This window comes from Pseudorasbora parva, chromosome 5 (genome assembly GCF_024679245.1).
Source record: "Pseudorasbora parva isolate DD20220531a chromosome 5, ASM2467924v1, whole genome shotgun sequence".
NCBI classification, from domain to species: domain Eukaryota; kingdom Metazoa; phylum Chordata; class Actinopteri; order Cypriniformes; family Gobionidae; genus Pseudorasbora; species Pseudorasbora parva.
Window position 1 is genome coordinate 12,576,409 of NC_090176.1, and position 14,511 is coordinate 12,590,919.

The following is a 14,511-nucleotide window of genomic DNA, read 5'->3' on the forward strand; positions in this document are numbered from 1 at the left end:
GTCAAGACTGTTGGGTAATTTTTGTTGGTTTATTTGATCACATTTTAAACACCATTGGGTAGTTTCAAATTTCCAGTCGTTGGGTTAAACCTGCTGGGTCGCAATGCTTGGTTGATTCTACCCAGCGCTTGGTTGTTTCACGCGCTTCCCGCCTTGACTCGTTAAAATTCGCTCCCAAACTGTCATTTTGAAAGGACAATGCAAAAGGCAAAGCCACTGGTTGCAGATGTTTTAAGATAAGTTCATATATTTTCATTAATAATCATTTTAATTAGCATAATTATAGTTTTTTTTTTCTTCGTTGCAACAATTCTTAAGCTTACATGACGTTAAGATAACAAAAGTTTTACCTCAGAATCCGATGCAATGTACTGCCTCGTGTTAGTTTAGGTAGGCATGTGAGACGATAGATTAATACAGTTTGTGATTACACAGAACCATGATCCCCTTACGAAAATTAAACATGGTTTTATGTAGGGATGTCACAATTCTATTCACCAGTACTTCGGTACCAAGTACATTTGAAATGTTAAAAATGTGACTGTATAGCATCGACTCACAAGTAGACTATATTCGGTCCCGCAGCTGCGTTCAGTCGCGTCACGCAGGGCTCCCGACTGTAGCCGAAAATATACGAGTGTTTGTGTATATTACATAGTATTTAAATATTACTCTTCCATGTTTTGCGTCTCTGTGTGAATGAGGTTGCGTGTCATATCATGAACACAGACTCAAAAGTCACGGCAACCCGTCAAAATAAAAGTTCGATTTAAACATGAATACATTGACAGAATATATTAGGTTTGTAGTTGTCATTGTTGCCAATATTAACACATTTGTGTGTTGTACCATTTGTCAAGCAATAAAAATGATTGTTTTAACAGTCTAAACATGCATTCTTCATTTGTTCTTTCGTGATTGTCTAGTTTTACAGTAGGCTAATGCACAGGAGATCTTTTAAGAACAACCCAGCAAGAATAACCCAGAATAGCAAATCCATTAATGGTAAAAAATTGACCACATTTTGAGTTTTCTCAACAGCCCAGCCTGCTGGGTTAAAATGACACTGGGTTAATTGAACCCAGCATGTGTTCTGTCCAATATTTACCCAATGCTGGGTTGCCAATTGGGTTGTTTTTAACCCAGCCATTTTTAGAGTGTAAGGACTTTATTGCAACGGATACCACTTAAGCAATTAAGGAGAACTACTTAATGATGACCTTAAGTTCTAAGTCAAGTACTGAATCTATGTCAGGGTGTCCTTTTAACTTGGGATTTCTTGACTTAGGGGATTGGTTGCAATCGTCCTAACCGTTGGCTGCTGCTTCTTTCAGTAAAAGCGTCTTTGCAAATTCTCCATTTCACTCATTTACATAACAGTCTGCAGTCAAATGCTCAGAACAAGCACACTATTCTCTATCGCCATCCGGTACGCCATTAAAAATAAAACTGACTTCTTCCTGATGCCGGGTCTTACTGTTTAGGCTGGACATGAAAAAGCAAACGTAGGGTTAAGTGACAGATATTAGCAGTAAGAAATGGGGGGGGGGGGGGCATTGGGATATCATCACAAGTATTTATAAGAATTCTTTCATCATGGAAAATTTAAGATGCCTTACAACAGACTTCAGGATAATATATGTTTTGACATTTTGACACAAGGAAGTAAAAAGGGACTTTATATCAGAGGTGAACATTCTTAAATTGGGATTACAGTGAATGTTTGGCTTTGTGAAGATGCAATTTACCCAGAAGACAAAGTAATAATGCTGTATTACCAAGATTAATATCCATAGAATCAAAAAGCGGACAAACAAATGGATAGATTATGTAATTCATTTCTATAGGCATGTGCGTTCACTGTAGAAAATGCGCATGTGTGTAATCTTTCTTTACGAAGTGACATTGCCTTTTATGTTACACAGAAATAAATTCATTCAGGTTTGGAATGACATTAGGGTGAGTAAATGCTCACATTTTTGGGTTGAACTACTCCTTTAAAAACAATAATATTCCAGAGTTAACACCTAATTTATTTAAGCCACTGATATCGATCATTCGTGAGGTTCTCATTGAAATAACATTTAGTTCAATTTCAATAGATCTATTAAAAGTTAACAAAACATTTAAAGAGAAAAAAGCTTTGTCCTTAATGCATGGGATCCAAGCTTTAAAGCTGTTTCGTTGAATTATAATGACATTTTAACTCTAGGCCAGTTTCATTTAACTGAAAGATCATATAGTCACATAGCCTGACATGGTCATACTCGATTCTAGTCAGAATATGAGTCTGAAACTGCTCCATTGGGCTGTGATTATGGGGCGTGTTTCAACCGAACCAGGAAAGACATCAATTGGATATACCTACAACCAATCAGAGCAGCGAAGCGATGCATTTTTAAATGTCAACAGAGTTCAACTGCACTGTGTTGCCAAGTCTGCGTTTTTTCAACGTGCATGATTACGTTACTGTTGATCATCTGTCCGTCATCGTCTAAAGCCCGCCCTGATGATTTCATTGGTCTGAACAGTTTCTGTTTGGGGATAATTACTCCTCTATGGAGCAAGGCCAGACCGATCTGCCCGACCTAAAAAATGTGTGGGCGGGGCTAAGTTCGGCTGGCATCCAGGCTAATAGTCACAGGTAAAACAATGCTCTTCATTACCATGGGTATATAGTTTCTAAAATATATAAACCATATATAATAAACTATTGAATTTGTAATAAAAATAACATTGTAAACACATGTAGAAAATGCGAAAACAGCCAAATACAGAAAATTCATAGCAACATTTTTATTAAATATATTTCTTCCAAAACACCTTATATATTTACTGTTAGTAGCTGCAAGGTAAATTGTGGCTGCGCTAAAGTGACAAGTTTGTAGTTGTGTGTATTACTGTTTTCCACTTTACCTCGTCATGTTTTACATGGTTGCGGCTGTTTGCAGCTGATTCACCACAGAACCTGTAATGTTCCCATTTCACACGATTGTAGAAAACTAAACTGGGAGTCAAAGTGCCGTTCATAGAGCAGGAGAAACAAACACAGTAGGTTTGTCAGCGGCAGCGCTGTGCAGATATTCGTTTTTTTGCAGTTTCATGCAATGCTCTCCTATAAATAAATAAAAGCGCCTAATATGGAGGGGAGGTCTCTCTCGTTTTGACCTGTCTATTCAAAAGAAGACAAACCAATGGCCTGCTCTGCCTGCATGATGGGCCAGTCAGTGGCAAATAAATAAATAAATAACCTTGTATCGGCCCCAATGTGCGTCGGCCCACTGGGAAAATGCCGGTATGCCAGATTACCAGTCCAGTCCTGAGTCCATCTAAACTTTACTAGTGAGACGCTGACTTGCTTTATCCAGCTGAGAATCAGTTTGTATATCATCTGACCAGCAGTGGGATGTTTTGACGTTTCGTTCAGTCTGTATTTCACACAGCGTGATGGCTCGTGCTCTTTAGAAACAATCACAGAATATGATAGAGCTCGTGTTTTAAAGCTAAACAGCCACTGGAATAAATAATTCACGATAACTGGCCACAAGTCACTGTTCTCTTATGCAATGAGGCTGGTTTTCTGTACATTAATGCTGCTTTGGAACTATTGTTTGAATAAATTCATTTGCTGGAAAATTGGACAAAAAAGTTTAGTGGCTTGAAATGATCTGATCGCAAATAAATTTTGAATACAAATTTCCGCCCACCAGGTGATTGCGTCATTGTAGGGGCTCAGTGTGATAAAATTCCCAACTTCTAAGATCATGTAACTGAGTGACGTAAATTACGCTAATGGTACAATTTCACGTGCTTCAGTCATTTATTTGCGTGAAATTATTTTAACACATTAAGGCATCTGAAATAATCACATGTTAACATTGACTGCACCTGATTAAATATTAAAAGTCTTTCATATGGTGTGGACTCTGAAGGTGCTCTTGAGCTGATCTCATGGGCGTTACACGCCGGTGGCTGACATCATGTCCCTGAGCTCGGAGAAAGTACAGAACAAGAAGAGAGAAAAAATGGGATGGGACGGGGGATCAATTGGAGATGTGGTGAAAGAAAAAAGGAGGATGAAAGACTTGACATAAAAAGTAATAGACAGTGGGAAATGGATAGAAGTCCCAGTGAAGGTAGATGACGAATACAATGACAGCGAAAAAGAGAAGGAGACAGAGAGAGTTATGGCTGTACATTCTGGCCACGGCTCTTTTCTGCAGACTTGAACAATTGTTACTTTGTGTGCGCCGAGAGCTTTACATACGGTGCATTCCACACGCGGCTCTCAGCCAATCAGATCGCAGCAGGAAGAGGGTCATTCCAGAGGGTCCTGAAGAATGTCTATGCCATTGATTCCAATCCAGGATGACCTCTCTGGAGAACTGCTTTCTTTTTCCCATTCTCTTTCCCTCTCCCTCTCTCCAGCCGCAGCTGGGAATGCTTAAAGTTGAGGTGGGAGCATGAGCTCTGCACACACACACTGAAAACACACTGCACTCCACATGTGCCAAACACACCCACGATGGGAACAAAGAGCACACACTCCCCTCTTTTTCTCCACACCCACTATTTCTGTTGTTTTTACGCGCATGTCTCTTCACTTTGTCACTCTCTGTCCTAATTTGCATAATATCCATCCTATATATTATTTAAGATTAGAATTAATGTGTACCAAATCAAAGTATAGTAATAAAGTAAGCCAAAAGTGCCCAAGTTTTATACTTTTAAGTGGGGTATTTTGAAGCGCGATAGTTTGTGCACTGTAAAAAATTATTGTTGGTTTTTGTCAGTTTAACTTAAAAAAGTAAGTAACCTGGTTGCCTTAAAATTTTGAGTTCATTGAAATTAAAATTTTGAGTTGATACAATGAAGGACATTTGTTTAATAAATAGAAACTCAAAATATTATTGTATCTGAACCACATAAAAAAATTGATAAATCATGAAAATAGCACTATTTGGCATGTTTCACTGCATCATCAGAAATAAAACACGCACAATTACCCAATATGCTAAAAAAATCTTTTAATAATATTTTAATAAAGGTTGTTGAATCTAAAAAAAAATGTCATTGTATTAACTCAAAAATGTAATTTCAATTAACTCAAAATTTTAAGGTAACCAGGTAACTTTTTTTCTAAATAATGTTTAACAGTGTGGTGGTTGACTTTTTAATTTTTAATAATCAATCATCAAAAAGGATATTGTAAGCGCTCATAACCAAAAAAAAGAATAACCAGTCCGTTTTAGGGTGCGTAGAACAAAAAAGGTTATCAGCTAATTAGGCAAAATTGTCCACACACTGAAAAACATGCAATTAGACAAAAACAAAGGTCCATCAAAAATATATCTTTGAACATTTCACTTTTTTTCACTTGGCAAATGTTAAATTAAAGATGTATTTTGTGATAGAATCTTGTTTCGGTCTAATTGCATGTTTTTTAGTGTGCGGACAGTTTTGCCGCACACTGAAATATATGTGTGTGTGTGTGTGTGTGTGTGTCTGTGTGTGTGTGTGTGTGTGTGTGTGTGTGTGTGTGTGTGTGTGTGTGTGCGTGTGCGTGTGTGTAGGCATGTTTTTGTTGCATATGAGGACACAAATGTGCATAATGACATGGGTATGACATAGGTATTACAAGGAGAGGGTGAAATATGAGGACATTGGCCATGTCTCCACTTTTCAAAATGCTTATAAATCATACAGGATGAGTTTTTTTAGAAAGTAAAAATGCAGAATGTTTCCTGTGATGGTTAGGTTTAGGGGCAGGGGCAGTGTAAGGGGATAGAAAATACGGTTTGTACAGTATAAAAACCATTACGCCTATGGAATGTCCCCATATGTCACAAAAACAAACGTGTGTGTGTGTGTGTGTGTGTGTGTGTGTGTGTGTGTGTGTGTGTGTGTGTGTGTGTGTGTGTGTGTGTGTGTGTGTGATTTTTAAGTGAAATTATAATGTTATAATAAAACTTTAAAAGTCACTGTGAAATGGCATTTGCTACCCACTGTATTTCTGTAATCTGATATATTCCCAAAAGAAACAGGGCTGCATTTTCCAAAACTGTACTTACTGTTGTCTTGCGTGACTTCAGAGATTTCGATATTATGAGCTCAAACATTTCACCAAAAACTTCTACAGACTACATCCTTACTGTTTTCAGCAACTGCTTTATTAGCATCTATATTCATTTATTTTATTGAAATTATCTTTTTATAATTATGTATTATTATATAAATACTAATTTAAACATATGAGATAAAAGTGATTCTTAAATTAAACATATATTATTGGGTAAATGTAACAGAGATACAGACATATTCTTTGTAACATTCACCCAACTTAAAACGTAGCATCATAAAAAATCAAAAGATTGAAAGTAAATTACAAATTAGTTTAAGGTAATGGGCTTATTTGGTTGTTTTCTCCACTTAGTCTCATAATAGGGTTGAGTCCAAACTGTGGGCCCACTTTTGTTCTCTGTAGCCATGGTTACAGTGGCTTTGTGGCCAACCCAATCACGTGTCAGGTGAAATGCATGTGAAAATGTCATCCAATGAGAGGGACACACTGCTTTTACCAGCTGAACGGGATGTGCTGCCAAATCTTAACTTAAAACTGCTGCTGCAGTTCTGCAGCACTAATTCGACGACAGCCATGGGGATGAGTGGCAGGCCGGGCATTAATAATCAATCTGATTCACTGATGTCAGACACTGAAATGATTGCATCAAACAGTGTTAGAGGGAATGACAGTGAAAAAGTGGAAGGGTATGGAGACAGCAACAGAAGGAGAAAGACATTAAAGGCGTACTGAAATGCCTTAAAACGCACAGCAGTATTCAATTTGTTGGTGTGATTTCCACTGAAATGAGAAGACAGGGCGGGACATATTAAACAACTCCTACCCCTTTTTAAAGGGGGGGGGGGGGGTGAAACACTCAGTTTCAGTCAATCTCATGTCAATCTTGAGTACCTATAGAGTAGAATTGCATCCTTCATATCTCCGAAAAGTCTTTAGTTTTATTATATTTATAAAAGAAATATAGGCTGTACCGAGTCTTTCCGGAAAAAAACGAGCGCCTGGAGGCGTATCGAGTGGGCGGAGCTAAAGAATGACGAGCGCGAACAAAGCGGTGATGTCCTCAAGCGTGGAGAAACCCATGGCTATCGATCTCAGCTAATAGATATATGATCCAGAATCAGATTCGGAGGCTGAAATAAATTGAACAGGAGAAACAGCAGGACGTCCGTCTCTGTGGTATGTACTGTATTTAGTGGCCTGTCAACATTTGTGTGTCTTTACTCGCAGTTTATGAGGACATGATTCGGTTTATGGACTATTGTATGCGACTAAACCTTAGCAGTAGCAAGCAAAACGGTTTTGCACGTCAGAGTAGTGTAACGTTATATATAGAACAGCAATGGAGTAACCGTTAGCGCATTTGAATGACGAAGCACGCGATCGTGTCGTTTACTGATGTTTACTCACGCGACGATAGCCAACAGCATAGACATTTGAAGCAGTTTTACTCACCGGCTGCTTCCAAAGCAGGACCAAACCTTTATCGCTGGGACCGCTCCGTCAAAAACACACTTCTTTGGTATGATTTGGTGAAGTCCTGTGACAGCAGTGACCGTGGAAATCCACTTTGCGACGCGACTGAAGCGATGTTGTGAAGCTTCCCGTCATTTCTGCGTTCAAATCGGTTCAAATGCAGCGCTGCCTTCCCGGAATGCTGTGCTGAAGCGTTGAAGTCGCTCGATGTCAAAGTGGAGGAATGAAGTGGAGAGCGGCGCGGACTATAACCGACATAACCGACATAAGTGTTCACGGACGACTGGATCTGCACCTGAGCGAGTGTTTATGGGCATGCATTTCCTCTCTCGCTCTAGTCATGCGCGCACGCACCCTACCGGGAGAAGAGCCCATACGGCCCATACAAGGACCTTTCGTTCTATTAACGTCAAGCCGACCCATACTCGAAAAAAAAAGTCTCCGAAACTTTTGAGAAACCGGAATGAGTATTTTTGACACAGAAATACTCCATCAAACGTCCAACATTAGTTTTTGAAACTTTGTCTATGTTTAGGATGGGAATCCAAGTCTTTAACAGTGTAAAAAGCTCAGTATGCACGAAACAGCAATTCACCCCCCCCCCCCCCCCAGCATTCTGGTATGCAGCAACTCCATCATACGATCAGCTCTATATTTCATCGCGCCCTGACAAAACTTACCAATTCACAAAATTAAAGGACTGCATAGCTGATATTAAAAAAAATTGGATGAGTAATTTTACTCTATAATATAACTTATTTCTGAAAAATAACAAAACAAACATTCTAATTTTTGCACCAAAACCCTCTGCACATAGTAACTAGAATACTTGATGGATGTTCTGTCCTGTCTTCGTAGTCATTTAGGAACCTGGATGCGCTCTCTGATACCAATCTTTCATTTGAAAGCCATGTTTCAAGCATCTGTAAAACTGCATTCTTCCATCTTAATGGAATGGAACAGTTAGTTCATGCGTTCATGACCTCAAGGCTAGATTATTGTAATGCTCTACTAGGTGGTTGCCCTGCACACTTAATAAATAAACTCCAGCTGGTCCAAAATGCACTAGCTTGAGTTCTTACTTTTTTCCCAGTGTAGAGGAGATCTGTGTGACTTTTTCTTCATTTGCAGTTTATTTAATCCCATTGTTGCCGGGTTTACGTTGTATTATTTTGGGCTGTCCTAGACAAAAGAGGACCAATCGAGTTGATTTCTGTGGTCATGGCTCCTAAACGGTCAAACAATAAGAGTTCAAAGATGGCCGTTGTCACGGTCTTCATGATCATGTCGTCAGCATAATAATCTCACCGTGTGTTTGCTGCTACGACCAACGCTTACTGACTAGCCAATACAAATGCAAAATACTAAACTAAAAAATTAAAACTACTTACCTCAAGCTCCATTTGCAAAATTGGCATGCCAAGTTGGCCTGTTTTCCCTGGGTCGCCATGACCGTGCCCATATTCTCTTCTTTCACTTCCTTCTTTTTTCATCGCACATTATGAACCACAATTGCCAAAGTGCGCTTCATCTTGCTCTTTTTGTTTACCACTAGTGTGTTCAGATAACATTTTATTCTTCTATACTAGTGTCATCGAACAGTCTACATATTTACCCAATTTTATTAGATCCATGTCACACAGTGTGATTTGTAATGATCTCATCAGATTACCTAAATTGCATAGTCTGTTGCAGGCATAATAGATGATGGTTGCAATACAGATTTTTTTGTTCTGTCTTCCGCAGAAGTTCAGGAGGAGAGTGCAGGAGTCGACGCAGGTCCTGCGGGAGCTGGAAATCTCATTACGGACCAATCACATCGGGTGAGTTCCTCTGCGTTCATTAAATACTGCTCACACTGGAGCTGTGATCACTGTTCTAACACAGACACACTCCTGAAGGAAAACTATAGCACTACAACAGCCCTCATGCAACTTGAATTGAAACTGAAATAATGCTCTTTTGTCTGAGGCAGCACATGAAGCAGCCAAATATTCCTGACTGGACTTGTTATTTGTGCCCAGTGGAATTTTGCAAGAATGCCAGTTGTTAGACTTTATGGATATCTCTACACAACCGAATCAGGACTATTCTTACAAGTACTCTGAAAATGTTCAGAATGTAATGCTTACTGAATCCTACACTGCATGTATGCTCACTGGCCACTTTAGGTACACCTGTTCAACTGCTTGTTGTAAATATCAAATCAGCCAATCAAAGGGCAGCAACTCAATGCATTAAAGCTTGGAACATACTCTGCAAGAAAAAAGAAATTAGTTCGTTTTCTCGAGTTGGCAAGAACAAGAACAAAGTTCGTTCTGGCCAGTACATTCCACACTTCACGAGAAAAGCAGGTGCCGATCATCTGCGTTTCTCCGCATTAACCATGCCTACTTTAAATGTCTGACCAATCACACAATAGTTCTCGGACACCCGCAAGAAGAAAGTTCTGCTCAAGGCTACAACATACTCTGCAAGAACAGAGGAAAGTTCTCACTCCCAGGGCTGCAAGAACAAAATGACGTCGTTCTCGCAGCTTGTTCTCGACACATCGCCTGAGCAGAACTTTCTTTCTTGCGGGTGTCCGAGAACTATTGTTTAGATTCTTTGTAAAAGAATATGCATGTTTGCAGGCACGTAGTCTTTCTTTACAAAGTGACATCACAAACTACTGACTGGCATGCATAATACAGGGTTTTTAGTCATTTTTCATGGATCCATGTGAACAGGGATCGTTTTGACATCTTTGTCATCAGTACAAAGAAAAAACTTTAGCGTTTTTTTGTGCATTGTCGTCATATAAACATAATCTAGGTCTTCAACCCTGCTCCTGAAGACCCACTGTCCCACGAGTTAAACTCCAGCCCTAATCAAACAGCTAAACCAGCTACTCAAGCTTTTCAGGATCATTTGAAAAATTGCCGCCTTCATGCCGTGACGTTATATTCAGAGCTGTTAACGTCTTCAGTTAGGAAAGTATGCGTTTCTATGGCACCTCTATCAATACCTAAATGAATCTGCAGTGGTCAGGTGGTACAGCATTCATGTGGCATAGGAGCTCTCAAACAATTCCCATCTTACAAGCTGTAATTACGAGCTTTACAAGGACAGACTGCTTTTTACATTTTGAAATCAAATAATTGAGGTAATTACAACATGGCGTTATCACACACCAGTTGAGCTAAAGAAGGTAAATGAACTTTGCAGGACAGTGGGTACTCAGGTGCATGTTTGAAGACCTAGGTAGTAGATCAATCCTGGAGGAATCCCATGATGATTCATCTGGGTTTTCAGTGCGACTTGGTTCACAGTAAGGGGTGACTACATCTCTGCATCTGCTCTGAGTTTGGGTCATTTAACGTGCTTTTGCGAACACAGCATGCGCCAACCATATCTCCCAAATTGCAATGGGAAACACTTATCAACAAAAGAGAAGCTTTAAGGGCTCCCAGCGGTTTTCCTTCAAAAAAGTTTGATAGCTAATGTTTGAAAATTGACTTCTTTTTAGATAATCTGGATTTAAGTAAAACATATCCAAATAAATGTTATTTTGTGTATTTCCCAGGATATGTTGCCCTATTAAAGTATTAATAAGCTCCTCAATATTTCTATGATTTATTAGATATAGTTTAAAAAAAAAACTAAAAAAAAAAAAAAACTCCCCATTGAGTCTATATTTCTTGTATTTTTTACACTGTTAAACAGTCTCATCTTCAACCTTCAAGAAAATAGTTAAAATAGTTAAAAATACAAAGATATAAAACTCAAAGGCAGTCAGAGAATTGCTGGGAGCTTCTGAGATGTTGTGAGAACTGAAAATCACACACCCAGTTGCATGCTGGGAGCTAGGATTTACAGGAAGTGGAAAGGCTGACAGAACTCATGGAGGTCAGGAAAATGTCACAACAGGAAAATGGGAAGATGTGATATTCCAGTACCAAACAACACACACTCTTTCCTTGTCATCCCCTTAATGACTGTTATTATAGTTTCATTATTTCATGGGCAGTCCAGACCAGACAAACATACTCCCAGAAACCCAGAGCAGATAGACATACTGTACAGAGATTTAGTTACCATATGGTACTAAACTAGATTACATAAATTATCTAGGTAATCTAGATGAGATAAGAGTATTATCTGCCCACAGAGGGTTCGACAAACACAAAACAACAGAATGGTACCACAAATCCTTTTCGCTAGAGTTTTAGATCTGTTCCTTCTTTTACAAACAAAGTTATATTTTAAGGGATAATGTATCAATCAATCAACTTTATTTATATAGCGCTTTTACAATCACGATTGTGTCAAAGTAGCTTCACAGTGTCAAACAGGGTAATATTGCGACAAAATTAGATTTGGCTGTACAGTCGTACTGGAGAAAACAGTGATGTTATCAGCTTATTTTAATTTATCATATAGCGACAATGTTGGCAGATCAGTATTATAGTTTATAGAATTAAATAAGACCTAATTCATATATTTTATTTGTATAATAAGTTGAATAACTTTAATCATATTTTTTTTTTTTTTTTTTGTACAGTCAGTTCTTTTGTACAGTCAGTTTTCAGTTTTGCTGGTCCCCAACATGTACAGTCAGTTCCATTAAAAATAAAGAACAGAGTGCAATATTTGACTTGCCATGCCTTTAAACAGGCAAAACAGGCCTTAAATGTGAAATATGTCGTTTTTGTGACACTAGTGGTACCTACCTCAAGTACAACAATGAGCATATTTTCAAACAACATTGCAAATGCCATTTTGAGAGTTGTTCCTCCCATAACTCAAACATCAGAAACAGCTTTTGCGGGTGCTTGTCTCAACAAGTAAAAATGTCTCAAGAAGTAAAAATGGGCTTCTTTAAATTGAAAGTCCAAAAAATTCAGGATGTTTTTAGCTGTTTTACCATGTGTCATAAGTTAGCAATTGAGTAGTGTAGAGCGAATGTCTTGCTTATAATAAACCCATCAAATATATCTGCAGCAGGTGCATTTTTGAAATGATGTGTCACAATTTTTTGAGGCATTCTACACTGGACTCATTAAAGTAAACATTATAAACTGCAACCCTCTAAGCACACCGTGGCAATATAATCGACATTGGCTAGTACATTTTTTTGTTTACTTGCCAAACTGATATACTATTTTATTTATTAGTGCTGTCAAATTGATTAATCGTGATTATGCTGATCACCAGCATAATATGTTTTGCACTATGAGACCAGCACGGGATGCTGGTTGCTGATTTGCTGGTGCTTAACATGGGATGTTGGTTTGTTGTTCCCCAACATTGGATGTTGGTTTTCTGGTCCCCAAAATGGGATTCTGGTTACTGGTCCCCAACATGGGATGCTGGTAGCCCCTACCCAAATTTGGGTGCCTTTTCCTGGTTTGCTGATCCCCAAAATGGGATGCTGGTTTGTTGGTCCCCAACATTGAAAGATGGTTTGCTGGTCCCCAGCATAGGATGCAGGTTTGCTGGTCCCCAGCATCCTTTGCTGGTCCCGGGCATTGGATGCTGGTTTTCTGGTCCCCAGCATCGGATTTTGGTTGATAGTTTGCTGGTACCTTACATGGGATGCTTGTTTGCTGGTCCCCAACATTGGAACATGGTTTGCTGGTCCCCAACATAGGATTCTGGTTGCTAGTTGGCTGGTCCCCAACATAGGATTCTGGTTGCTGGTTTGCTGGTCCCCAACATGGGATTTTGGTTTCTGGTTTGCTGGTCCCCAGCATGGGATTTTGGTTGCTGGTTTCCTGGTCCCCAGCATGGGATTTTGGTTGCTGGTTTGCTGGTCCCTAACATGGGATGCTTGTTTGCTGGTCCCCAACATGGGATATTGGTTCCTGGTCCCCAGTTTGGGATGTTGGTGTGTGTGGTGGACCAGAATACAGTATGTTGTCTTTTGAGTACTAGTGTCATCCCAGTACACACACATATGTTATGTAAATAATAATATTTAAATGTAAATAGTAATATATATTTTAGATGCAATTAATCACAATTTATTTTCCTCCAGCACCACCTCCAAAAAATTTATTAAATTTTTTAATGTGTTAAATAAAGACCAAGACAATTTTCCAATTTATTTTAATATTAAAGTTCCTGTATTTTGCAGGTCACATTTACTTGCACACAGCAAAATCCTAAATGAACACTGCTCAGTTTTTATATTATCCCAAGCTATAGAGAGTAAAAGTAACGCTGAAGAAATGTTGCAGTTAGTGAAATAAAGTAGATTTCCATGTTATCTTATTACAAACCAGTTTGGATTTTTTTCTTTTATATGGAGCATGTATAAAAGATGTTTAAGTGTGTTTGAAGTCACCATTATGGTGATCAGTGTTTCCTTTAATTAGGCACTTGGCCCTTGACATTGGTTAAATTTATTCTTTAAGCAATCGTTAAAAGAGTATGCTATCACTATTGTGTAAAATATTTCAGGCTTCTAACTGCAATGACATATCCTTTATCTATGTGCACTTTTTAGAATCAGTGAATAAGAGCTGGAGTCCCCAAATTTGTATGAAAGTCTAAAAACAACAACAACTTTCAACAACAATTTAGAATTTTCATTATTAAGGTGTTGGTTTCCTATATCAGTTTTTTTGTGCAATGTACACAAGCTCTTTTTAACAGGTTTGAACTGACTTGTGTACAAATCCTTTGAAACAGGAGACACATCCTTTGATCCTTTGAAATGTTTTACCAGTTAGATGTCATCTGCAGGTATTTAAAACGGCAGATGACAGTGATTAATAATGTATTTATTTTCAGTTCTACTTTCAAAAGAGAGAGCAAAAGAAATTAGTTATTATATATTTATTATATTTGTTTTTCTTTACATAGTCAATGTGTTAAATATAGAAATGTGCCAGGAAAAACAATGCGTGTCCCCAAAACATTGCTTGCATACCTGTACAGATAACTGCCCTTCTCACACTCAACCCCATGCT

General features: G+C 38.5%; 1 protein-coding gene across 6 annotated transcripts in view; it reads left to right on the plus strand.

Annotated features, from left to right (window-relative positions):
* Window positions 1-14,511, plus strand: part of fmnl2a (formin-like 2a) — a 122,319-nt gene that overhangs the window by 49,680 nt on the left and 58,128 nt on the right. For all 6 annotated transcript variants that reach the window (XM_067443265.1, XM_067443263.1, XM_067443262.1 and 3 more), the window contains exon 4: window positions 9,302-9,378. In XM_067443265.1, the coding sequence (XP_067299366.1) occupies window positions 9,302-9,378 (77 nt within the window). The remainder of the gene's footprint in view (window positions 1-9,301; window positions 9,379-14,511) is intronic.